Here is a 27408-nt window from a genome sequence, read left to right as displayed (position 1 = left end):
TGGGCTGATGGGAGTATTTTCTGTCTTGCTCTCACACTTTATCTCCTCTTTGATTAAACACTTGTTCATACATGCTTCACCTTGGAATTAGCATACAATATTGAGCCCATTATAGACCTCGAGTATCCCTTGTGTTTTTGTTAATATCCATACATCCCCAAAAGAAACTATCTCTTTGCACAGACCTCCTAGTGCAGCAACAGGGCCAGCTGCAATATCCAAATCTCCAGGCACTGAATCTTGTCGTTTGGCACCAGAGGTCTTAGTTACTGAGAAGTGAATGCTCATTCTTAATGAAGCACACAAGCCCATTAGAACGGCTTGTTATGTGGCAAAATGGAAAAGAATAGTACACTAATGCATCAGTATTAACAACCAGCCTTTACAGGCCTCTGTGCAAGACTTCATTCATTATTTACTACAATGACACAAAGCAGGCTTATCATATACGTATAAAATGGTAAACTTTGCCACTATTGCAGCCTTGATGCAAAATGGACAGCACCAATACATATTCAAAATACAAATGGTTAAAATATCATTGGAAGACCTAAAGAATAATACCTTCCGTAGGCTTGTGGGACCTTAATGTTGCTCTTACTTGGCTCATGGGACTGCGATATGAGCCCTTACACTCCTGCCCACCATAGTTCTTTCATGGAAGGTGACTTGCCTTATTGTGTGTGTGTATATATATATATATATATGCATGTATGTAAATAGGTATGTATGTATGAGTGCATATATATATATTCACAAAAAAAGGTTACAGGGACATTAGAGTAAGGAAATAGACTTGAAAAAAACTTGGAAATTCATTAAAAAGCCAAAGGTTACAGGGACGTTATAGTTAGGATTAACTTTTCCACACACAAAACCATAGAAATTCAGCAGTTTTTGTTACAGTTATCTCAAGTAACTCTTTTTTCCTTAATAACACCAAAATTAGATTTACACGTTCAGCGGTACGGGCAGTAGTCTAGTCTAAAAACCCTATGGGATATTGCATGCGGAAAATTAGTTTTGGGCCCCCCTTTTTCTCATTCGCCGCTTGATGAATCACCCCAACACTTTCTAGACAGCAGCTGAGGTGAATAGCACACGAGTTTTGAACGTTTTATGAAGATTTGTCAAACAGCGCCAAAGTTATTAGGAAAACTAAAAATGTTTTCCTATGTAAAAAACTAGGTCCTAACTATAACTAACTACTGGAGACAACCAGCAGGTAACATATATGTATATACATACTCAATGAAAAAAAACAAAGGTTACACGTATGTTATAGTTAGGAAATAGTATTTTTAAAAACTTTGAAATTCACTGAAATAAACAAAGGTTACAGGGGCATTATAGTTAGGAAATAGAATGTTTTTTAAACAAGGCAAATTCACTGAAAATACAAAGGTTACAGGGATGTTATATTTTGAAAATAGAATTTAAAAAAACTTCGAAATTCTATGAAAAAAAAGGAAAGGTTGCAGGGACGTTATAATTAGGCTCAGATTTAACTCTTACAAAACCATAGAAATTCAGCAGTTATAGTTACCTGAGCTAACTATAACTTATGCCCCCGCCCCCAATGCACTGCTTATGCCTTCACATATTACATCACTTATGACATGGTCAGTGACACCACTGATGACATGTCAAATGGCATCACTGATGTCATAATCCACAGACTTTTGTCTCAGTTTTGGTCTCAGTTGAACTTAAGACCAAAACTTAAGTTTTACTGAGACAAAAGTCCAACTTAACTACTCATAACTGCCCTTTGTGAATACCGAAAGTCGTAAATTTAAACTTTCGTCTCAGTTTACCTTTGTGAATAAGAAAGAAATCGTGTTTTTTGTGATTTGATGTAAACCTGCTCAGAGGTTTTTGACAAATTAAGGTTCAACATTTGCAGATATTTTTACAGTTGATTCCGCGAAACTCATGTGGGGCGCAAATTCCAAAACTGGAGCAATCTGATTTTTCGCAGGTGCTTTTTCCCCATCGTCCAGCTCGTTCCAGCGAGCTCACAGTACTGCAGGAGCAAGAGATCTGATTGGCTGGCTGAAACATGCATGACAATGTTGACAATGTTGTTGCTGCCATTACATGACACCAGGACTCAATCCCTGTGTCCCGAAAATGGAAAATAAAAAAATATTTTAGGGGACAAGGTAGGGGTACCCTGACCCCTAACACTTATAGGGTTCCCAATAAGATCACATGGGGCCACAAATTTAAAAAACCTATTTGGGCCTTTCTGTGATTCTGTGAGACTCTCGTGGGCCCAGGGCAACCCCATTCTGTGTTCTCCCGTAGTAGTGCCCCGGGAGTTCCATGTGACAAAAAAACATTTGAAAAAAGAGGGGTGGGGATCTGTAGCCGGATGGCTAAAGGCCCGGTGTGGAAGAGGGGTTGGACGCTCTTGGGAGGTTGGGCCCAGGGCCTAGCCTCCCACCTCAGTGCGCATGGCCAATGCTTTTGGCTGTGTGCGCAGATGGGTTGGGCTAAGGGCCTGGTAGTAGGTCATGTCCTAAAGCCAACAATGTGACTTCACTATGCACTGTGGAAGGTTGTGTGCTTCAAGAGGTTGGTCACAAATGTATCCATAACCATAACAATTCACTGAAATACCCAAAGGTTAAGGTGGCTGTGTAGATTTAAATGGATTCTTCCTAAATCTGCACAGAGAACTGCTGTACAGGCACTTATTCTTTCATGATTGAACTATAGCAACATTCTGTACCTGGGGACTGACAAAGCCTCCTTGAGACGTATGCAAGTGATGGAGAATGCTGCCACAAGGCTGATTTATCACTGCAGAAATGCACGAGTTACATCTATGCTTCAGGACTTCCAATGGCTAATGGTGGAGAAGCACATTCAATTTAAGGTGCTATGTTATGTTTTTAAAGCAAGGACAGGAAAGGGTCTTCACCATATTGCCAGCCTGATAACTGCTTACAAACCTGCCCACTGTCTGCGCTCCACTAACCTTTCACTGTGCACTGTTCCCAGAATCAAATTGTCACACACAGGAGGTCGCTCCTTCGGGTATTAAGGCCCTTAGCTCTGGGACACCCTACTTGAACACCTCAGATCTTGCACCTCTTTGATTGCTTTTTGCAGACAGCTGAAAACATGGCTGTTTTGATTTACTGGACTTGAACCACCTTATCTATTGCCTAAAAACTAAGAACCCAGTGTTGGGTAGTTGTTGCACTATACAAGTCTATAAAATAAATAATAAAATAAATAAATTGGACTTACACATGAGAAACGTAGTAAGATATTAACTTATATGTTCAAAAGAAATTGGAAATTCACTGAAAAAGCACCACCATTCAAAAAACAAACAACCAGGGGAATTTGCCAGTTATAACATGCTAAGAAAGAGGTAAGAGCATCAAGAGGAAGAGGAAGTCACCGCAACAGAAATTGCACAACACTGTCAAGACATATCAAATTAACAGCTGCAGATGTTTACACGTACTGCATTGCCTGCAAGATGTGTGTTTCTTTGGATGAAGAAAAACAATAGGTCAACAGCAATTAAACAACAACTTAAGATCACCATAAAGACTTCTGTTAAACATAATAAATCACTGTGCAAGAGTCATAATACTGCAATTTAGCATAGTCCACATAGTTAATCACTTAGGGTCGATACTTTGCTAATATGTTTATGTAGCTTCTTCCAAAGCTCTGTATGGAAAGTTTCTAAACTCTGGTAATCTGTAGACTTATTCACTTTGAAAGCCTATCACAAAAATGTGCTCACCAGCTTTGCTTGTGGCTTTTCAAGGTAGTTTAGTACCTTGGCAAATATGATTGTTGTTACTAAAGTAACCACCTACCAATGAAGGCAGGATGTCAGCTCAGTCAAGGGGCCAACAATGGTGCCACACAACTTGACATATCTCCTGTAATATCTGGTGAGGCCTAAGAAGGCTCTCACCTCTGTCTGGGTCTTGGGGGGGTTCCCAAGCCAGAATGGTGTCAATCTTAGGCTACATGAGCACCACCTGGCCGCCTCCTACCTGGTGCCCGAAGATGTTCCTCCCTAGTGGCACTGAACACTGCGATTTCATCCAGGGAGGTGGCACTGAAATCCTCCAAATCCTGGTTGACCAACCTCTGAAAGGTGTCAGGGGCATTTTTCAACCCAAAGGGCACTACCCAGAACTGGTACTGTACCTCTGGGATTGAAAATTCAGGACTCCCCTCGACCCCATCAGTTAAGGCAATCTGCCAGTACCCAGACGTTGAGTCAAATGTACTAAGGTACTTGGCAACTCCCAACCAATCTATGAGCACATCAGCTCTGGGGATGGGGTGTGCATCAGTCCTTGGGACTGAATTGAGCCCTCTGTAGTCCACACAGAACCAGAGCTCCGGTGTGTCACTGGGTGCGGCAACCTTTAGGACCACTGGGCTGGTCAAAGGGCTGTTTGAGGGCTCAATCAGCCCTAGAGCCAACATCTTGGAGACTTCCTCTTTGATGCGAGCTTTGACCCTGTCAGTCAATCTGTAAATGTTATATTTTACAGGAGGACTGTTCCTATGGTCCACATCATGGACACAACTCTGAGTGAGAACTGGGGTCAGGAAGTACAGAGCAGCAAACTGCCCGAACAGTTGGCTGCAGTCCCTCTGCTGTACAGGGGTCAGGGTGGGGCAGAGGTTTACACCATCCACCCCTTAGTAGACAGGATGTCAGGGAGAGGCTCAGTCTCCTCCTCTATTCCATCATAAGTCACTAGGAGCATGCCCACTTTGGACCTCTGAAAGTGGAGCTTGAGGCGGTTCACGTGTAGGACCCTCACAGGGGTCCTGGGATACTGCAAGTAGACCAGATAGGTGAGTTTACTCTTGCACTCCACCATCTCGAAGGGCCCAGTCCACTTGTCCTGGAGGCCATGACCAACACAGGTTGAAACTCATTCAGAGTGGCATTCTGATTGTTCCAGTGCTTCATCTCTTCCTGGCTGGCTTCCAGAATCACCAGAGTGAGTTGTCTGAAGCGCTTAGTCTGATTCCTGCAGGCCAGCATGTAGCTATGTGCATCCTGGGAAGGTTTACTGGGAGCTTTCTCACAGACTTATTTGACCAGACCCAGAGGTCCTCTTACAGGATGCCCATACAGAAGTTCAAAGGGGCTGAATCCTAAGGACTTCTGCAGTAGCTTCTTGTAAGCAAACAGCAGGCATGGTAAGAGGATGCCCCACTTATGCCTCATGGGTTTTGCAAGACCTAAAATCATGCCTTTTAAAGTCTGGTTGAATCTCTCAACATGCTCATTACCTTGGGGGTGGTGAGGAGTGGTAAACTTACAGATGACACCACACTCCTGCCACAAAGACTTCATATACTTGGATATGAAGTTGGTACCCCAGTTGGATACCACCTCTCTGGGGAACCACACACAGGAAAAGATCCCCATCAACGCCTGGCCTACTACGGAGCCAACCAGCTGATATAAATATATTTTGCTCTGATCCTGTTATTAATTCATTTTTATAATTTTTATTGAGAGTTCAAATCATGGTACAACATCTATAAATACAGGGTAAAGTGCAACGTATATAAATGCTCGATTTAAATTACATTTTGTGACCTAACAAGAATACCTTAATAGATATTTCTTTAAACAATAGGGATCACTGACATAATATCGATTACACTAATATAGAATTACACAAATATCGAGGATAAAATATCGAATACAAAAATATCGAATTCCTATCTAAAAACAGGTAAGTACAAAAATATTGAATCAAAAATATTGTTTAAAAAAATATAGTTGGTCAAAATATCGAATTTTTGAAAATGTCTTAAAAATAAACTAAATGAATGAAATATTAAAAATAATTAACTAAAATATACTTAAAAATACTTAAATAACCTTAAAATTATGAAATAATTAATTTAAGTTATGAAAAAAACATACAATTTTATTTTTCAAAACATATATATATATTTTCATAATATTAATAAAAAAATATACAATATTTTTACCGTAGGATAGTGGGAGGGTAGAATTTACTATTACCACTCCAGTGAGTACAACAGTAGGGAAAGCGTTGGATAGCGTAGGGGTAAAAATTACTATTCCCCCTCCAGTGAGTGCAACAGTAGGGAAAGCGTTGGATAGCGTAGGGGTAAAAATTAGTATTCCCACTCCAGAGAGTGCAACAGTAGGGAAAGCGTTGGATAGCGTAGGGGTAAAAATTACTATTCCCACTCCAGAGAGTGCAACAGTAGGGAAAACGTTGGTAGCGTAGGGGTAAAAATTACTATTCCCACTCCAGTGAGTGCAACAGTAGGGAAAGTAAATAATTTATATATTAATTAAAAAATATATATATATATTAATACCAATAAAAAATTTATTAAAAGTAATTACCAATTTAATATAATATAATAATTAATCAATTAAAAATACAAATAAAAATTAATTATTAGAATTAATTACCTATTATTACAAATTAATTAAACAATTCATTAATTAGCAATTAAAAATTAATTAACAATTTATTCAAAATAAATACCAATAAATAAATTAAAATACGGGAAATACATTTATAAAATGAACATAAGTATCAATTAATCAATTAATAAAAATATATTACCAATTATCATTTTATTAATTACCAATTAAAAATTAATTAACAATTAATTCAAGATAAATACCAATACAAAAATTAAAATATTTAATTAATTTTAAATAAATTACTTCCCACCCTATTCCCCTATAAACCCACAACCCGCTACAGAAAATTAATTAATAAAATTAACATATTTATCAATTAATCAATTAAGAAAAATGAATTGCCACTTAAAATGTAATTAATTACCAAATAAAAATTAATTAACAATTAGTTCAAAATAAATACCAATAAATACATTTAAATATTTAATTAAATATAATTAAATTACTTCCCACCCTATTCCCCTATAAACCCACAACCCGCTACAGAATTAAATTACGCAAAAATGAAATAACATAAAATTCATTACTTAAAATAAATTATAAAATAAATATACACTTTTCACACATATACTAACATACAAAACACTTTAAAAAATGCGATATTATTAAAAATGTGATATATTTAATACCTAATTATATACCTCGATATTTTGACTTTCTATATTTATGAAATTCGATATTAAATTACTTACCTTAAATTCGTTTTTTTTGTTGACTATATTCTGTCCTTTCAATATTTTGTCCATTCTATATTTTGAAGTCGATATTTATGTAAGTCGATATTTTGAACTCGATATTTTGTGTAGTTACCAAACAATAGAATTAGTATTCTTAAAGACAGATATTCTTCATGGAGAATCTGATATTGCACAATACGTTGTTCAACAAAAGACAAAATACGAAGTAAGGTGCATATGTGCTCGTTCTAAGATAGGGTTAACCATATCTTATACCCTGCTATTAATTCATGTAGTAAAACAAATGATTATGTAACAAAATATTTTCTTATAGTGGTGCACACCCTGTTCAGGTCACCTTTGGGACTTGGCCCTCTCAACTGAAAGGCACATCATGAGCCAGACCCAGTCGGAAGGCTCTGATGCGCTGGGGTATCACCAGCACATGGACTGGCCCAGGCTCAGCAACCTTAGACTCGCTATACAGGAGACCATTCTCCCATTAAATCCAATGTGATCCAGACTCATCACCTGCTGCCTAGCTTGCAGCCTGCTGCCACAAACCAACAAGAGTGGGGCAGTCCTGCTGCTCCTTGCAGAATTCCTCCCTGGAGTGGCCCCCTTCCTGCTGCCAATGGGTCAGCTCAGGCAGCGCTCCCAAATCGGCAAATTGCTCCCCTGTATGCTCCAGGGCATCCCCCTCAAGGTCTGCCTCCTCCTAGACCGTGGGAACTTTGGGGGCCGGTTTCCCGCACCCCCTGCATCTTCTCCTTCTGGCAGGCACCTGGGCTACTCCTTCAGGCTCCAGGTCCTCTTGATTGCCCTTACTGGCTGCCATCAACCGAGTGGTCACACATGCCCACTCAGGCAGACTCAAAATCTCCAAATGAGACCGGTGTTCCACTTTCTCCCAAGGGAAATTCTCTAGGTCATTACCGAACAGACAGTCAACAGGCATGGCTGCTTTCACAACTACTTTCAAGGTACTTGAGACCCCACCCCCACTCAAAGGGTATTGTCTTTTTATCTAGGAACCTATATCGATATTCCTATTTTATGCCTTTATCCGGGTATAATCAATAATGTCCCTATAACGGCATAAGAATTATATCCATATCTAGCGGTAGCCCATGCAGTCATATTAAGCAAGGCTACTTCCCCGGACTCCTAGAAAGCACAACGAGTTCTCTAAACGCACCAAACCTCCAGCAACCTGGGAAATCCCCATTTGCTTTTGTTTTGATTTGTAATAGAACTCCTGCGAGCACTGTAAGAACGGCCAGTTCTTGGTGATACCTTTATTGACGTCTTATGTCCACCCTTACGTCAAACCCGGCACCTTCCAGGTATAAATATACCAACGTTGCCTTAAGCAAACACACGGTGGTGGTTTTGGAGCAGAGCAGTTATCTACTTGCCCGAGAGCCCAGCTGATGCGAGAGCCCATGGACGCTGCCCCTCCTCTTTGACGCGCTGAGAAAGACGCTGTCCTTTTCTCCAGCCATGAAAATCCAGCTCTGGCCTTTCCAGCCTACCCTCGCGGGTTGCTGGGATATCGAGTCCTGACAAAGAGATACCAGACCTCCTGCTTTCTAATACCAAGGTACTGAGCTGACTAAACCCTTAAAGAGAATTCTTGATTCAGATTCTTGGCAAAACAAACTTAACTTAAACTGCCACTTCCTTACTCCTTCCCACGTATTAGGCTTAGGTCAGGTACACCGGGGTAGGCGTAGTTAGAAGCACCAGTTGAGTACGTTAGTCAATGTATATATGTATGTATAGATTTTATCCATTTTAAGTATTTTATGGCTAAGAAACCATATCAATGCTTTTACAGTATTATTTCATAATACTCTTTTTACTGTAAGCACTTTACTTTACATTAAGTATTGCAATTGTGGCAATTCATTTATCTTGCATGAGAAGGAAGACTGCTCAATAAATTATGCCTTTTTATTGAAAACGCCCGTCTCTCTTTTCTCTGCACTCTGGTGAAACTAAGTACGCACAATTGACTGAGTGAAATAACTGTCTATTGTTTTCACACGACTCTAGAGATACACTCTTATTCTGAGGGAGCAAAGTTGTCATGTTATATGGTTGTCGGAAGCTAATCCCTTCTTGTCTATCCAGGGAGGTTAAACTCCTCCTCGTTTATTCGAGAAAGTTTCTAGTGACCTCTGAGCTAGCTGGCAAAACTTAAGTCTAATATAGTCAGTAGAGACCTAGTCGACCTCAGTCCTACGTCTACACTGCTGAATATATAATTCCAATGCGCAGAGCCTATTGGGAATATAGGAACTACACTACAAGGGAACCTGTGCCACTTACAGAGGCTCTCTGAGTTATCAGCTGCAACTACTGTGTAATGTACGTTGGGGACCACCTGCTTTTCATACACTAGCCAACAACTGCCAGCTGTCACACTGGATCCAGCATCTCTCAGAACATGCTCCCTATAACCATTTATAGTCACCCACTGCCCGTATTTCTTAGTGTTTGTGGGCAAGTGGGTCCTTGGAACCATCTCAATGTCCCCTAGGAGACAAGGGTCAATTCGGCTAGCTCCCACCCTTCCTGGAGACCCACCTCCTCCCCCAAGGCTTAGCTAGTCAACCCGTGGGATGGGGTACCAGTGGGTGAGGGGGTGGTTTTTGGACACTTAGGATCCCCTATGAAGTGACCCATCTGATCACAAGCATAACACTTGTGGGGTCCCTTCTCTGCAGGCATACCCAAAGAGACCCAAGGCTTCTTACCATTGAGGGGCTTGGAACCTTTCCCTTGGGAATTCTTTGGGGACCTTTTTGGAACTCCTTTTGTTTACCCTTGTTCCCCCCCCCACTCTTCTAATGGGGACCCTGCCCACCCATGGCTGAGTCTCCCACATGCCCCTTGTGGATCCTGGTGCTGACCCAGCGATCCGTCTCCACAGCAAGCTTCCTAGGGTCAGTCAGCTTACTGCCAATCAAGTGCTGGCATAGCTCTGGAAAACTACTAGCAAACAAGTGCTCCCATGCCATGAAATCATTGAGCCCCTGAAAATCATTGTCCTGGCTACCCTTCACCCAACCATCCAGTGCTCTGGAAAAGTAGGCAACATACTCCACGCAAGGGTGTGATTCAAGTTTCTTACTTACCCTGAACTTCTGCCCAAACAGTTCTGGGTTCAAGCCTTATCTCCTGATTAAGGCCTCCTTCATAGGAGCATAAACCATCTTATCCTCCTCAGGTAAGGCTAGCAAAATATCCCTCCCATCTGCCATGAAGCAGCTCCACACCCCACTCCCCCGTCTCTCTCAGGGTTCTGTGGGACCTCATTGCTACCTCATACCCCTTGAACCACTGACTAATGTCATCACTTTTCACATAATCATTGATCACTTCCTTAGGGATGTACACCCTCCCTTCCCCAGGCACTGAAGACAAGCTGCACCATTGGAACTCCACACTCTTGGCTTTTATGTACAGGTCCTTCAAACGTCTCTCATGCTCTAAGAGCATCCTATTTTCCTCCATGGCAAGTTTTTACCTTTCTAACTCCAATTTCTTATCATCCATTTCACTCTCGTTCCGCAACCTGAGCTTAGCAAGCTCCATCTCATGCACTCTGTTTCTCTCTCTGTCCTCCAGCTCCTCTGGAGACAGCCCCTTTGAAGACACACTGCTGCCCCACCGGAAAGCTCCCTAGATCCAGGCAGAACCAAAGGCCCATCCTGCTGCCCATGTAAATTCTCTGCCTCCACCATAGGCTCCTCGATATGCTCACTGGCATTCCTTGATTCCAACCAGGCACTCAGCGCCTTTTGGAATTCCTCCTCCCTGGTGAGGCCTCTTACTGAGACTTTAAATTTCTTGCAGATGGATTTCAAATGTGGCACAGTGTAGGTTTCTACTCTATACTCTTCAAACTCAATATCCACAGATGCAATTGACACTGGTTTTGTCATGGTGAAAATTGGCAGTTCACAAGTTGCAAAAGAAGTCCAAAAATTGAAATATCACCAAATAATATTTGATTGTGTACTGGTCTGCACTATACTAGTAGTGTACACCAATCACTGTATGTTAGGCACAAATGCAAGTCCTAATCCTTACCGCTGACCAGCAATGTTAGAAATAGGGTCTCTAGTTGGCAATGGGTTGCACCTTTTTCCAAGTAGGGACCCTTCTTCCTAGTCAGGATTGCGGTATACACTTCTAAAATGGAATGGGTTTTTAGGCAGGTGTCAGGGCACCATTGGGTACTGCCCTACCTAGATGATTTTTTGCTACTGGGAGCACCACAGTCACACGAGTGTAGCAAAGCATTGGACACATTCTGCACACTAATGAGGGAACTAGGGGTACATCTGGCACAGGGTAAGACAGTTGGGCCAACAACAAAAATCGAATTCCTGGGCATTGAACTGGACTCTGTTGAGGGAGTATAATGATTACCTTTAAGCAAGGTGAATGGTTTTTCACGGGCATTGGTGGACTGTTTACAAAAAGAAAAAGTCACTTTAAATCAGTTGCTAAAAACCGTGGGCATGCTGAACTTTGCTTTAAAAATTATTCCAATGGCCCACCCCTTTTTATGGTCCATTGCTCAGGTGATGGCAGGTTTAAAAACCAAGCATCAACACACGAGGCTGTCCAGTGAGGTAAAACAGGATATGTGTATTTGGTTGGCATTTCTACATGACTTCAATGGGTCAGTGGTGTGGCCCAACCCAGCAAAGTCCAGTCTAGAACTCAGGCTCATGACAGACGCAGCAGGGAGTGAGGGTTTTGGGCCATCCTGGGCCCACATTGGGCTGCCGGGCGTTGGTCCAAGTGGTGAGGTTCCGTGAATTCTGAACCTGGGTCATAAAGGTTGTGGTTCTGCTACGATTTTGGTAACAGCGAACCGTAAACAGTGAGTTCAGCAAGTATGAGTGTTTTCGTCATGTTACACCGATGGATTCCCTGTGTATTTGAAGATTTCGTTCTGTACCCTCGGGTTCCATTTTGTGCATGGCAGCCATTTTGTGGTTGCCCTCACATAGGCCGATGACTGTGGCCAAACAAGTCTTTAGGACACGTACACCTTAGCTTGAGTTTGTGCTGACTTCTGTTTGACCTGAGTGAACTGACCCTGTTGCCTGAAGCTGACCTTGCCAAACCAGTTCTTGCCCTTTAGCTGATCAAGATTAAGGATCAGAGGACAGGACATCGTAAAGTTTTACCACACACAAACATGCCTTATCCTACTTCTATTTGTTTCTGTTTCTTTCTTTATGGTCTATTTATGATGTGGGTTGTGGTCCTTTTTATTATGGGTTTGTCCTGCTTGTCTAAAGAAGAATGTTTATCTTGGGTTTGTTTGATGATTAAATATGGGCTGGACAAACTGAAAAATGGGTTTGTCATCATGCAATGCTTTTTGTCATGGAAACATGTGAGTGGTCAAACTGTAAATAAGGAATGTTTGCCTGAAGCACAATTTTTTGTATAAAAAGGGATGGCTTGCTTTGTAAAGTTGAGCAGTCTCCTGAGAACATACACCGTGTTGTACTTCTAAGACCTCTGTTACTGGCTGCAGCCAATAAATTTGATCTTTGACGCCACCAAGAAGTATCCTGTGTCTCTGTATTCTAAGACAGGTGAACCCGAAGACTTTGGGCGTGCTCCTGGCGCCGCTGGGTTTAAATCCCGGTTCTTCAGTGGTGGGTTGACAGCGGCCTCACAAGTAACATTTCATTCCTATAACTATTTCCCATTCTGGTGGCCTTGACAATTTGGCCGCATCAGTTCAATAATCAGTCAGTGGTTTTCTGGTCAGATAACATGGCAGTAGTAGAGTGCGTCAACCTGCAGTCAGCTAAATGTAAAATGTTGCTTTGCTTGCTTAAAGAAATTGTACTGCAATGTATGAAGCTAAATGTGTTGTTTAGAGCTAGGCATGTCCTGGGTGTCCTCAATCACGCAGCTGATGCATTGTCTCGTTTCAAGATGCAGGTTTTCAGGTTGCATCATCCGGAAGCTGCGGATCATCCCACACGTTTTCTGGAGCATCTGTGGCAGCTTGGTGCCCCAACTTACCAGACCTCGTGGCAGCTAGTTTAGCTCCCAGGACTAGGAGGGCCTACGAGGCAGCATTTACTGCATACTGCGGAGCCTTAGGAAAGAATTGGGAAGGGACCTGGCATAAACCAGCATCTATTATGGCATTCTTGAAGGGACTAAGGGATGGTGGGCGGCGGTGGCTTGCGCAAAGCGCCACAAGACTGCAGTGGCATTTTTTGCAAAAATGATGGGGCACAGGGATCCCACGTGTACATTTTTGGTTCAAAAAGCGTTGGCAACGTTTGCAGGTTACACAGCTGAATGAAAGACACCCAATCAGCATTGAGGGGGACTCACAGCCCCTATGGCGGCTTTAGAAAAAATATGCACCTCTAGCCATGAGGCCCGCTTATTCCAATGTGCTTTTTCCTTCGCCTTCTACAGCGCTTTCAGGGTGGGTGAGCTGGTGTCATGAAACAAGAAGGACTGGCAGGGGTATGCAATTGGCCCATGTGCAAAGGCAGGCGGAGTCAATTTTCCTGTCATTTCCTAGATCAAAAATGGATCAGAATGGGAGGGGTGACCATGTTCTGCTGCAGAGGGCTCCAGAGAGCCCATGTTGTCCACTTGAAAATTTGGACTCATACATGGCAGTCAGGCCAGAGAGGGCTGGAGGGCCCTTATTGATTCACCAGGATAGTTCCCCCTGGACAAAGTTTCAGTTTAGGAGGGTCCTGGCACTGGCCTTGGGAGCAGCAGGTTTGGATGCCTCCAAATTTGGGACCCATTCTTTCAGGATAGAGGCAGCCACAGGAGCAACGGCCCGGGGACTAACTGCAAAAGAGGTCCAAAGAATAGGACATTGGTCTTCGGACTGTTACAAGCGTTATGTGCGGCAGTACTTGCTGTAAGTATTCTTTCTAACCCAAGACTTCTTTCCATTCCTCAGCAGTTTCTACATCCTGTCGCGCAGTAGGGGAACATGTCATCACTACACTGTCCAAAGCGCACCGCCCACTCCAGGTACTCGCCGGGGGGCCGAGCCACAAGGAAGTCTGGACCATAGGACATTCATATATCAACAGGTTAAAACAGCATTTTCTCACAGGCAACTCCATGGACAGGGCCTGCCAGCCAGGTTGTAATGTATCAATGCATGGTCAAGGGGGGTTGAGCCTGAGGCAGTTCCAGAAGCTCATTGCTCCTTTGTTTTCCAAGTCCCCAGTGACACCAGCTGCAACAATAATTCACTTGGGAGGGAACAACCTGGTCCACATGGGTAGGAAAGGGGTAGTAGAGGCATTAATCTCTGAAATAGGGTGGTTGGCCAAACAATGACCCCAAGCCTCATTAGTACACTCCCATATGTTCCCGAGACTCCAATGGCGGGGTGTGAATCTGTCTGGGCGTTGAATCACTCGGTAATGAGGATCAACAACCGGGTTAATCGACTCTTCAGAACCCCTAAACTAGGCACAATCCCGCATGGTTGCATCCATGGTGAACATTGCTAAGTGCAGGACGGGGTCCACCTCTCTAAACTAGGGACTGAAATATTCTTAGAGAATATACTATCCTGGCTGGTAGCAGGGTGGGGGGCGCAGGGCAGGATTCTGGGACCTTAGGTAGAGGATGGGGGAGGGCCAGTTAGTCGGTCAACTATGCTGGCCCGTGGCAGTAAGGTCATGGTTGCTAGGAAATAATTACTTCTATTAGTAGGCATCCCACGATTTAACGGGGACGCCTTGGGGGGGACAGTGGTCCCTCATCACACTCCAGGGGGCAGTTATGGCCAGTAAACTGAACGGCACGGGGGTAAGAAGTCCCGCTTCTGGTAGGCCACTTGGGCCAACCCTTGCGCAGGCGCATTGAGCAACAGCCTGGCAAAACATCAGCCCCTGGGAGGTGCGAGGAAAGGGCGTGGGGGGTGGCACCCACGTATCCAAGTGGGGACATGGGCCTCTAGCGCAAGGCCACTCCGGTAAAGGGGTGACCTGGTAACTAGTTAGGAACAATCATGAACTTGCAAGTAGGCTCATCCAGGATACGCAGAAATCAATAATTGTACATATTCCAGTCTAGGTTAGGTATGGCTTTGTATTAGACTCTTGTTAAGGTCAGCCATTCAATTGTATCAATTTCTGTAATTTTGAAATGTAATTGGATATGTTTTGGGTTTTCTGCATATAAAAATATTATGATTTAATAATGTGCTTTATTAATCTGTAATAAATACAGCCGGGATTACCGACCTCTAATCCAAAGAAATGGTTTGGATCTGATTATTGATGTTCTCTGAGAGAGGGGACAATGGGTTACTGGCCACGTCCAGGGAGGGGACTTGGCAATACCAGGCCATATACATAGGCGACACCGGGGATCTCGGTTATGCCGCCAATATGGGGGTTGTGCCAGTCCCCGGTGCAAATGTCCCTCGCGAGGGTGGAGGGCGGGGCCTGCGCTGATGACGCGCGGGTCCTCCGCCTGCCTCACACTCGCCCATTGGCTCATTGGCTTTTGCCCCGGAAGCACTTCAAGTGCTTCCGGGGCAAACGCAACATGAACGGTCATGGACATATCCGGGACCAGTTCTAGCCAGCTCGGGGGTTCTCTACCCCTTTAAGAGCCGCGGCAGAGCGGAAGGAGAGTCTCTTTCTATACCGCTCTGCCAGGAAGCCTCTAGCCCGCCCGACGACCACCAGCAGCTGCAGCGCCCGGAGGTCTCCAGGGAGCCTTCCTCTTTAAAGATCTGTTTCTTTTCCCCCCCACCATCCCCTGAGGCAGCAAGATTTAGGCAGGGTTTTTAACTCTGGTTTTTTAAAGATGGTCGCTTGTAATGTCATATAATGAAGCTCAAGGCATGTTCACATGTACCTTTTTTGCATGAAATATCAATCTGTCATGTTTATGTATCTGAGTATCCTTGGTCTGCGATAAGGTCATGGTTGCTAGGAAATAATTACTTCTATTAGTAGGCTTCCCACGATTTAACGGGGACGCCTGGGGGGGACAGTGGTCCCTCATCACACTTCAGGGGGCAGTTATGGCCAGTAAACTGAAGGACACGGGGGTAGGAAGTCCCGCTTCTGGTAGGCCGCTTAGGCCAACCCTGGGCAGGCGCATTGGGCAACAACCTGGCACAACATCAGCCCCTGGGAGATGCGAGGAAAGGGTGTGGGGGCGGCATCCACGTCATCAAGTGGGGACACGGGCCTCCTGCGCGGGGTCACTCCGGTAATGGGGTGACCTGGTAACTAGTTGGAAACAATCATGACTTTGCACGTAGGCTCATCCAGGATACACAGAAAACAATAATTGTACATATTCCAGTCTAGGTTAGGTATGGCTTTGTATTAGACTCTTGTTAAGGTCAGCCATTCAATTGTATAAATTTCTGTAATTTTGAAATGTAATTGGATATGTTTTGGGTTTTCTGCATATAAAAATGATTGTGATTTAATAATGTGTTTTATTAATCTGTAATAAATACGGCTGGGGTTACCGACCCCTAATCCAAAGAAATGGTGTGGATCTGATTATTGATGTACTCTGAGGGAGAGGACAATGGGTTATTGGCCAGGTCCAGGGACGGAACTCGGCAATACCAGGCCATATTAGGACCATGTATGAAACTTGACTGGAGGCACTACAAATATTCATGGAGCTGTGGTATATGTTACTTTGAGGATTGACTCTTTATATGAGATTATAATGTGGACTGTTGCACGATCGATTTGGGTTTCTGACCCATCGCACAATCAATCAATCAATCAGAGGATTTGTAAAGCGCACTACTTACCCACGAGGGTCTCAAGGCGCTGGGGGGGGGGGGGGGGGGGGGAGCCGCTGCTAGTGCTCGAAGAGCCAGGTCTTGAGTAGTCTCCTGAAGGTCTGCGGGTCTTCAGATTGTTGTACGAAGAGAGGGAGGGTGTTCCAAGACTTGGCGGTGTGGTGGGAGAAGGACCTGCCCCCGGAAGTGGTTCTGTGGATGCGTGGGACGGTGGCCAGTGACAGGTCAGCGGAGCGGAGTTTCCTGTTGGGTACGTAGAATGAGAGTCGGCTGTTGAGATAGGCTGGGCCGGTGTTGTGGAGTGCCTTGTGTGCGTGGGTCAGGAGTTTGAAGGAGATTCTTCTGTCGGCGGGGAGCCAGTGCAGGTTTCTCAGGTGGGGGGTGATGTGGTCTTGGCGTGGGACGTCGAGGATCAGGCGTGCGGAGGCGTTCTGGATTCTTTGAAGTCTGTTGATGAGCTTGGACGGGGCTCCGGCGTAGAGGGCATTTCCGTAGTCGAGTCTGCTGCTAACAAGGGCGTGGGTGACGGTTTTCAGTGTGTCTGTCGGGATCCATCTGTAGATCTTGCGGAGCATGCGGAGGGTGTAGAAGCAGATTGAGGAGACTGTGTTGACTTGGTTGGTCATTCTGAGTTTCGAGTCGAGGATGAATCCTAGGTTGCGTGCGTGGTTGGTTGGTGCAGGGGGGGGGTGCCCTGAGATGCGGGCCACCAGGAGTCGTTCCAGGCTGCGGGGTTGGTCCCGAGGATAAGGATCTCCATCTTGTCCGTGTTCAGTTTGAGCCAGCTTTCTTCCATCCAGTCGACGATGGCCTTCATACCACGGTGGAGGTTGGATTTGGCGGTGAGGGGGTCCTTGGTGAGGGAGAGGATCAGCTGGGTGTCGTTGGCGTAGGAGATTATGTTGAGGTTGAGTTGTCTGGTGATGCATGCGAGTGGTGACATGCAGATGTTGAATAGCGTTGGGCTGAGGGGTGATCCTTGCGGGACACCGCAGATAGTCTTGGTGATTCCGGAGTGGAACGGGGGAGGCGGACTCTTTTGGTTCTATCGGAGAGGAAGGAGGTGGTCCAGTCCAGGGCATTGTCGTGGATCCCTGCGTCGTAGAGGCGTGTGCGCAGTGTGTGATGGCAGATGGTGTCGAAGGCGGCGGAGAGGTCCAGGAGGATGAGGGCTGCTGTCTCGTCGTTGTCGAGTAGGATTCTGATGTCGTCTGTGGCAGCGATGAGGGCGGTCTCGGTGCTGTGGTTCCTGCGGAAGCCTGACTGGGAGGGGTCGAGGATGCTGTTGTCTTCCAGGTAGCGGGTGAGTTGGGGGTTGACGATCTTCTCGATGACCTTTGCTGGAAACGGAAGCAGGGAGATGGGCCGGAAGTTCTTGAGGTCGCTCTGGTCCGCTTTGGGTTTTTTCAGTAGGGCGTTGATCTCGGCGTGTTTCCAGCTCTCAGGGAAGGTTGTGGTCTCAAAGGAGAGGTTGAAGATGTTACACAGGTGGGGTGCGATGAGCTGTCGCCTTTGTTGACAATGTGGTGGGGAAGAGGGTCAGATGGGGTGCCTAAGTGGATGATGCTCATGGTCTTGATAGTGTCCTCGGTGTTCACGTTGGTCCATGTGGTGAGGAGGTCGTGGTCGGCAGGGATCGGTGGGTCCTGTGTGGTGGGGTCGGCAAGGTTAATCCGAGGGTTGAAGCTGTTGTGGATGTCAGTGATCTTGTGGTGGAAGAAGGCAGCGAGGGCGTCACACACGGCTTGGGAGGGCGGGATGTCGTTGGTTCAGGAGCTGGGGATTGAGAGTTCCTTTACGACTTTGAAGAGCTCCTTGCTGTTGTGTGCGTCGTTGTCGAGGCGGTCTTTGAAGGAGGCCTTTTTGGTAGTCCTGATGAGGTGGTGATGGTTGCGGATGGCATCTTTGTGGGTTGCGCGGCTGTCGGGCATCTTCTCGTTGTGCCAGATGTTTTCCAGTTTCTGACAGGAGCGCTTAGAGGCTAGGAGTTCCGGGGTGAACCAGCTGGCTCTCTGGCTGGTGTCTCTGTTGGTGTGCTGTCTCATTGGGGCTAGGGTGTTGGCGCAGTCTTCCATCCATCCAGTCACACAATGTTCTGCAATATATATCATATTCATACTAGAATTGCCCTGAAGAAGTATGTGGATCACTCCACATAGACGAAACACATGTTGGCTAGGAGTCAAATTCCTGTTGGATGCTTGTGCATGAAAATAAAGAATAGAAGATGAATTCTGTGGAGATAAACTTGTGTGGACTTTTCTGATTATTATGGACTTCCTTTGCTCAGGAGATTAACGTTTTGTTTCATCAAAGGTTTCTTTTCAACCTCAGCCAACTGCTTTAAAATTAGGAAAAGGTTTATATTTTTCTACAGAATATTGTACTAATAAGAAATCAGACAAACACCATCATTGTTTCAGTAGCTCACTTGCTACATGTGGATGCTGGGTTGATCCAGGAAACAAAAACCATCTGCACATGGAATTATGTTTCAAGTTCAGGGGACTCATCTAGCAAATGTGTACCCATCCAGCAAATGCACACAAAGGCTTATTGGCCTGTGATTTGCACTATCCAGCCAAGTTCTGAGCACACAGGCTTGCAGCTGCCTCCTGCATTTGAAATCCTGACCTTTCAAATGTGACTCATCTGTTAATGTTAATGTTAATGTTATGAGTGACTTATATAGCGCTCGGCTACTCTGAGGAGTGTCCCGGCGCTTTCTCACCCACAGCATACTACAAAGGGCAGGCAAAAAGGGGAAAAAGGCAAACAAATTACTGTCCATAAAGCCACGTCTTCAGACCCTTTCTGAAGGCCAGCAGATTCGAGGTACTGCGGAGTGACAGAGGAAGGGTATTCCACAGCTGGGGCACCAGACGTTTAAAAGAACTTCCCCCAACCCTTGCTTTCCGAACAACAGGGACAACGTCAAGGCCAAAAGATTCCGATCTTAAGGATCTTGATGGTTTATAGAAAGCAAGACGTTTTTGAATATATTCAGCACCCACAGCGTGGAGTGCCTTATGAGCCAGCTTAAGTGCTTTAATAGCAATCCGCTTCCGAATAGGCAGCCAATGTAGGGAGTGTAAAAGATCTGAGGCATTCGCACGGCGGTGTAGGCCAAAGATGGCCCGTGCCGCAGAGTTTTGGACCACCTGGAGTCTTTCGAGTATTCAGGAAGACCCAGGTATAGGACATTCGAATAATCCAGCCTTGATCCAATAAGGGCCTGGACCGTAGTCTTCCTATGCGCCAAAGGGAGCAGGGGAAGGAACTTACGCAGCATTTTGAGGATGCCATAGCATATGCCAGTTAGTCCAAGGATCTGGGACTTAAGCATCAAGCCATTGTCTTAACCCCCAAGTTCTTGGCCACCAAAGAAGATAATGCAGGAGGGAACATGTTTACCGGCCACCAATCCTGCCATCTCGGGTCAGACTGACACCATAAGAAAAGCACCTCCGATTTATCGGGTTTGCACTTGAGGCTGTTTCGCTGAAACCAATTGAAAACAGCCCCAAGACACCCACGGATGCTCTCTCCGTCAAACTCAGCCCCCTTCCCACAAGTGAAAAGGAGCTGGGTGTCAACGGCGTATGACAAGATCTGAGCCCCAAAAGACTCTGCCAGCACCGCCAGAGGGGTCATAAAGATATTAAAAAGAGTCGGGCTCAACACCGAGCCTTGCGGGACTCCGACCTCCAGAGGCGGTACTTCGGCTGAGTATGGGGGGGCCCAGACCACCTGCCAGCGACCAGCTAAATAAGATCGAAACCAGCTCAACACCGCAGACCGATCTCATGGAGCCTACAGAGGAGACCCTCATGAGGGACGGTGCCGAAGGCCGCCGACAGGTCTAACATTACCAACATGGCTCTTCCTCCTGCATCCAGCACTTCCTTGATAGCCTCATTGACCTCCAATAGCGCCGTCTCGGTACTAAGATTAGACCGAAAACCAGACTGGTTTGGGAACCCGTCTTTTGTAGACTAACCTTGTAACCTTGGACTTGTCCAATAAATAGAGAACCATACAGAAAATATTAACAGGATCCACTTTTGGGCTTCAGGGTAGGGATTTTATTCACTATTGGCCATTATCAATGTTTTGTGGAACAATACATCCAATAGAAATAGAGCTAATTTTCAGATCTGGTAGTTCGTTTGGCCAAACTAATCTATTTGGTGGACCAGTTCTGCAAATGTGGACTATATCTGCTTGCTGCAAATCGGTTTCTCTGAGTAGTCTGGTAATGATAGACTGCTTCCACTGCGCACTTTGTAAGCAATTTACAGTCCAATGCATTGCATGTGCATGGGTCACCATTTCTGACTTTAGTAGAACAAACTCCCATTTGGTATATCAGTCCACTGCATGCATACAATAGCCATCTGTACTCCATGTTTGGTATGAGCTGTAGATTGTGGTTTTTTGTATTTGTGGTGCATGAATGGTAAACTGTTCAGTCAAACACAGAGCATATCCTTTGGTAACATTTGATGTCACCGGGCATTCTGGTCTGGTATGTTATGATTACAACTATGAAATGAATTGAACAATATATTTCAAATGACTTAAAGTTTGCCTTTCTATAGTGATTGCATTACACTACGATAAAAAACATTTAAAAAACTTGAATGTATTTTTAGTATGGAGAACCTCAAAGTTATAACATATACGCCCATAAAAGTTCCAAGTCAAGAGAGTTAAAATCCTAAACACATTTCAGCTCACCACTGATGACCTTACACAATGAGTTACAAATCACATTACCAAAAACATCCATGATTAAGTTACATACACCAGCACTAATAGCATCAACAACTTATCTAATTAAATTGCATGTAATATCATATATTCAAAAGTGGGGGAGCTGCTCAACTGCTTGTTGTATACAGCAAGATATTCCCAGGCCCATCACATATTCTACAGTGAGCCAGATGCATACAAAAACATCCTTGTCATTCACGTAACTGCCACACACATTCATATTCCCATTATTCCCATCCCATTCTCCTTGCCTCTGCTCAGACATCTCTGCCTGCTGGTACCTACTCCTCTTATCTCACCCTCCCATAAAGACTCTGACAATAAGGGGCCCATTAGGATGTCGGGCGGATTGCCCCCGCCAGGCTGGCGGTAGCCACCCTCGGCATGGCGGGAACAATCCGCCCGACATCCTGTCCTGAATTCCCCCCTCCCGCCATATTAGAATGGCGGGGGGACCGCGGCGGACGGAAAGACCGTCCGCCTCTTTTCCACCCCGGTCACCTTGAGGCCGGGGCGGAAAAGGATTAATATGGTGGCGGTGTCTAATAGACACCGCCAGCCATATTAGGATGGCCCAAATCGGATGCCTTTCCGTGGCGGCGATGCTGCCACGGAAAGGCATGCGGTCTTCACTCTGGGGGCCCCGTGTGGGCCCCAGAGTGAAGGAGAGGTGGGGGTGCAAACGGGGGGGGTACCTGTGGTACCCCCCTTCATTTGCATAAACAAAGCGGCAGGCACCGCGCCGTGCCTGCCGCTTTGTTTATGCAAATGCTGTAATGCATTTTTAGTATTGTGGCGGGCGGTGCTGAGAGCACCGCCTGCCACAATGCTAAAAATGCAGGATGTGCCCGCCACTGTGCTGGGCACATCATAATACCCCCCACGGGACCCCCGCCCTTATGGAGGGCGGTCCCATTCCCCGCTAGGATGACGGGCGGACAAAGTCCGCCCATCATCCTAATAGGCCCCTAAGTGTCATCTAAATATCCTCCTTGTACTCATGAGTCATTCGCATACACTCAGTATACCTTTACCCTTCGCAAACAGTCAAGTGCACTCCATGCACTTTATCCACCCCAGAAACCCAAGTGCTATTTTCACACATTCATAGCATCTTTGTGCCCTCAGACCCATCTGTGCTAGCCACGTACCAGTGCATGCATTAAAGGTACTCAGTTACCTGTCACATACCGGCAGGCCACCCATGAGTTCAGTACTATTTCTGGTAACAAGGCACCCTTCAGAAAACCTCTTGGCACCAATGAACCATCCATGTACTCCTAGAGCCTCCGAGCTCTCCAGACACATTCCCGGCATGCATCTGCCTTCGAAATAAATTGTTGGCACCCATGCGTCCTCTAAGCACAGTCCTGGCATGAACGTGGCCACCTCAGATCCTGTTGCTTTTCTCATATTTCTTTCTCTCTCTGCTAATACCCCGCCCTAAGAGTGAACCATCTAACTGTTTCCGTGTTCTCTCAGTCCTAGCTTGATAGGGTGGCAGCATCTAGCTGGAAGATTTGGGGGCAGAACTTGGATAGTTGATGATTGAGTGAATGTTGTACCATGCTACTTGCAAAACATTAAAAAAGTGAAAATTAAAAGAATAGAGCATTAGATAGCTGCATTACACGTGATTCCAGAGCTGTGAACCTATTCAGCGCCCAATGACTGGAAAGAAATCAATTAAAAAGTTTAAGTGACATTAAATAACGTGCTGCTAAAATGCAATGTCATCAGTGATGTCATCTATAATGTAATTAGGGACATTTTATGAGTAGTTGAAAACAATGACATTATTGATGTGATCATTTGTGCCAAGGTGCTTCAGTGAGTCAAGCGCCACCTAAAGAGTTCTTTCTAGCTGTCAGTCAAGGAGGCTCATGCCTCCTTCGCCCTACAATATTCTCAGGTTGATAAAATGGGTAACATTTCATAATGTAACAATATCACATGGTGTTCAGCACCTAGAAACAGGAGGATGTCATCTTGGAGTGTAATATAAAATTGATAATATTATGATCTCCTCATTTAGGCAAGGCCATTTTCCGAATGCATGTGAGCATAATTATTTCAAATGTGGCATTTATTGACTTCTGATCTTCTGTATTGAAACGTTTATGCCATACCCCTCCCCCCCCCCACACACCCCCATCACTCGGCCATATTATGCAGTTGTCTTTAGAAAAGATCTGCTAATCTACTCGTTATAATTTCTATTTAGCAAAAACAAAAAACATGTTTGAAAAACATTGTACCACACCGTCCAAAGGCCTGAAAATTCGCACGCATACTAGTGAAAATCCAAATGCTAATAATAAGCTGGTGCTGGAAACACGATGTCTACAGATCTTGTATGGATACAAGCATTCATAAAACTGCCAATGCCTTAAACACCTGCTTGGAGGTTCTATGTTTGACAGGAGTACTGGAAGGCAGCGCTTTCCTGGGTCAGAAAAATACAAGCTGACAAATTTAAGAAGGCGGCTCAGTTTTACAAAGCAATGCACAAATCATCTAATCATGCTGTCTCCATTCTTTGGAACTAAATGCCTTTTCATCTTAGATAACAGGCAAACCTCACGACTTTCAGAAATCAGCTAAAAACCTGACTGTTTTCATCCACCCTGTAATCTACTCTTGTATTGTCCTATGATCGAATCTCCAGTAGGCAAGAAATGCAGACCTAGCGCCAAGACACCTAAAGGTATACGCCGCGATTTAAAATGATAAGTTAAATCAAATCAAATCTATAGCCAAACCGCATTGGGGGCATCACGATAAAAGCAACACAGACACCCAAAGGTGGCTTTTCACATGGCTTTTCAGTGCACGAACCGGTGCCACCCAGAGGCACAGCCATCAGCGGTGTTGGGGGTGCAGAGGTGCGGGCCCACTAACCTGGATTATTGTTGGAATTTACTACCCAAAATGGCACTTTTGCTCGCCACTGAGGCTTGTCGCTAAGCACCTTGCCATAAGGCCTGTGCCGGGGTATCTTGAAAGGCTGCCTTCTTTTTTTATAATTTTTTTATTGAGCAAATTCATAGGATAATCAACAATACACTAATTGACTAATCACTACGTCATCTGCAAATAAATAATTCAATATGGCATTGGGACAGTTCGACAAAATGCAGATGCACCTAAAAATACACCTATTCATATAATCCTAGCAATCATGCTATTTGATATTTGAACAAAGTTCAATACATTGATATTTTTGGGATATGAAAGGCCGCCTTCTTGATAACCCATTCGCGAGATGCCTTCCTTCCTCAGGGGACCGTCTGCTGTGGTGTACGTATTTTGGGCAGATTTGCTTCAGCCAGGATTAAAGCAAAAATAATTTAATCTCTTATCTAGAAATACGGAAAAAGGGATTATGAAACGTGCTGGCAAAACAAAAGCCATGTTTACTTTAAAATGTTGTATTATAAAATCATGTCTTCCTGACCTTCGGCTTATTTTTTAATGTGAGCTGTATGGTCTATTAACGCGTGTGCCCCGTTTTTGTTTGCAGATACCACTGGTCAAACTCTAAAAAAAATTGTGTTAAACCCACGTCTGTCAAACAAGGCTTGTTTGTATGGAAATAAAGAAGAGCCCTGGGCACACACTCCGTGGCCTCACGTGACACCGATGAGCACATGTGTGCATTAATGAGCGGCCGCGGTCACAGGGGTCACCTCCACCTGTTTGCCACCGTGCACCGACACTGCGGTCGCCTGACCTATGCGCCGCCTCTGACATCTGAAAGGCACTTAGCAATGATGACCAGCGAACACGAGAGCCGCGAGGCGCTGCCAGATGAGTTAATCGCCTCCCATCACACCTGTTCTGGCAACTGTAATAACGGATTGTCTCTGCAGCTTGACTTGTGGCCGGAGAGTGCTACTTTCTGCTGCTCGGAGGTCAGCTGGGTGACAGGGCGGCCCGCTTGTGTGGCATTCCCATTTGTTGCAAAGGCGAGTTTTACCGTCAAACGGGCTCAGACGGGTACTTGACACATCAAGGGAGCAAGCTAACTGCTCACAAAATGGACGCAAGAGGGACTGGGGGCGAGCGCAGGGGAATAGAGGTTGCATTTTACCTGCTGATGAAGCGTCACCCTCGTTAGCGGCTGCAAGGATATCCGAAACGTCATTGAAAACTGGTGAAACTGTCGGGGCTGTGGAGAACATCTCTGCAGAACCTTCGTACACCGTCACCGCGTCCATTGCTGGGCTCAGAACCGCGGAGCCGTTCGGATACTGGAAGGAAACAAATAACCTTTGAATCCCCAAATGCAAAGTGCCATCAGTTACACACAAACACATCCACAATTAAACTGAATATTGAACTTCAGATCTCAGTGTAACCTGTGACAAACTGTAAGAAAACATTAAGTTACAAATGCAAGAAGTGGGCCGCTGTTGAGTCCTATTGCCGGTGTTGGGCCTCGCAATTTAAATTGTGAGGTTTTCAAATGTCCTATTTTGCCGGCGCAAACTCTTGTTTTTGAGGTATAGCACCCAATTCACAAATATAGGGGCATCAAATCTCATTTAAGTGTAGTGCAGCATTCATCAGTTCCAGGTGGCGATTTACACTTAGTAGTAGGAATACATTTCCCTATCCTTTTACACGGGGTGGTGTGGACTCATACAACTCAAAATACATGTTAACAGTTACGACTATTGTGTTACAGGCCTAGTTTAGGCGTAAATCAGCCAATTGTAATCCTATATTGCATGGACAGAAATTGCAGCCACATACTATGCACAAATTCAAAAGAATAGAGAAGCATCTGAGGGAAATGATATACATTCCAAGCAAACCTTATAAGTGAAGGGACATAAATACAGCTCACAACCTGGGCTGCATTGTCTCTTTGTGCTGCAATATGTTGTGAATGCCAGGCATTAGTTAAGTTGCATCATGCCTTATTGTGTGCGTGTTTGTTTGAGCCATACAATACGTTATGACACGTCCTTGAGTGTTTATAGAGTAGTGTTAAAAGTCATGTTTTTTTTTCAACTTTATTGCCAATTTACATATTGTTAACTCTCTATGAGAGCATATATATAATTTTACAACGTGATTTGTATAGGTGTCCAACAATTTTGGTTAAAGGACTATTTTTTGCAATTCATTTTATTTTATATATTTTTTAAAGATTTTTACAATGTGATTCATATGGGTGTCTGCAATGTCTGATGTTACATCACCACTTTTTGGGCCTTTGGCTTTGTGTTAATGATATCCCAAGGCATGTATTGAGTAGATTTGAGCCTGTTTAGACTGTAGTATTACTGGAGTAGACAAGGGTGCAACTTTAGCAAACTTACTCTTTTGTAGGTGTGTGTTCCTTCCTATGCCAAACTTCATTTCCCCTTTTCCCCTGTCACTTTTAAGTAAATATTCCCCATTTTCACCCCACTCCCCTTTGCCACTTCCACATTTATATCTAAACCATAGGAATGCAGGTGCTGAGTTCCACAACACAAGGAGGGAGGTACCCTAGGAACCAATAAGGGACCGGGTCAACAAGTATAAGAAAACAAGGAAAAGGTCCCTAAACGTTGGGGGTATACCCTATGTCCTACGGTAGCTCACCAAGATGACTTGGGGGCTATCTACGACTTGACACAGAAAATTATCTTTGA

At 44.8% G+C, this 27408-nt stretch overlaps 1 protein-coding gene across 1 annotated transcript in view; it reads right to left on the bottom strand.

The window, feature by feature from the left end:
• The window catches only part of PTPRQ (protein tyrosine phosphatase receptor type Q), a 1452710-nt gene that overhangs the window by 711314 nt on the left and 713988 nt on the right, over positions 1-27408 (bottom strand). The window contains exon 28 of the mRNA XM_086919596.1: positions 25854-26013. Coding sequence (XP_086775722.1) covers positions 25854-26013 — 160 coding nt within the window. The remainder of the gene's footprint in view (positions 1-25853; positions 26014-27408) is intronic.

This window comes from Lissotriton vulgaris, chromosome 1_1 (assembly GCF_964263255.1).
Source record: "Lissotriton vulgaris chromosome 1_1, aLisVul1.2, whole genome shotgun sequence".
NCBI classification, from domain to species: Eukaryota; Metazoa; Chordata; class Amphibia; order Caudata; family Salamandridae; genus Lissotriton; species Lissotriton vulgaris.
Note: the sequence above shows the minus strand (reverse complement) of the source record. Positions and strands in the feature narration are given on the sequence as shown.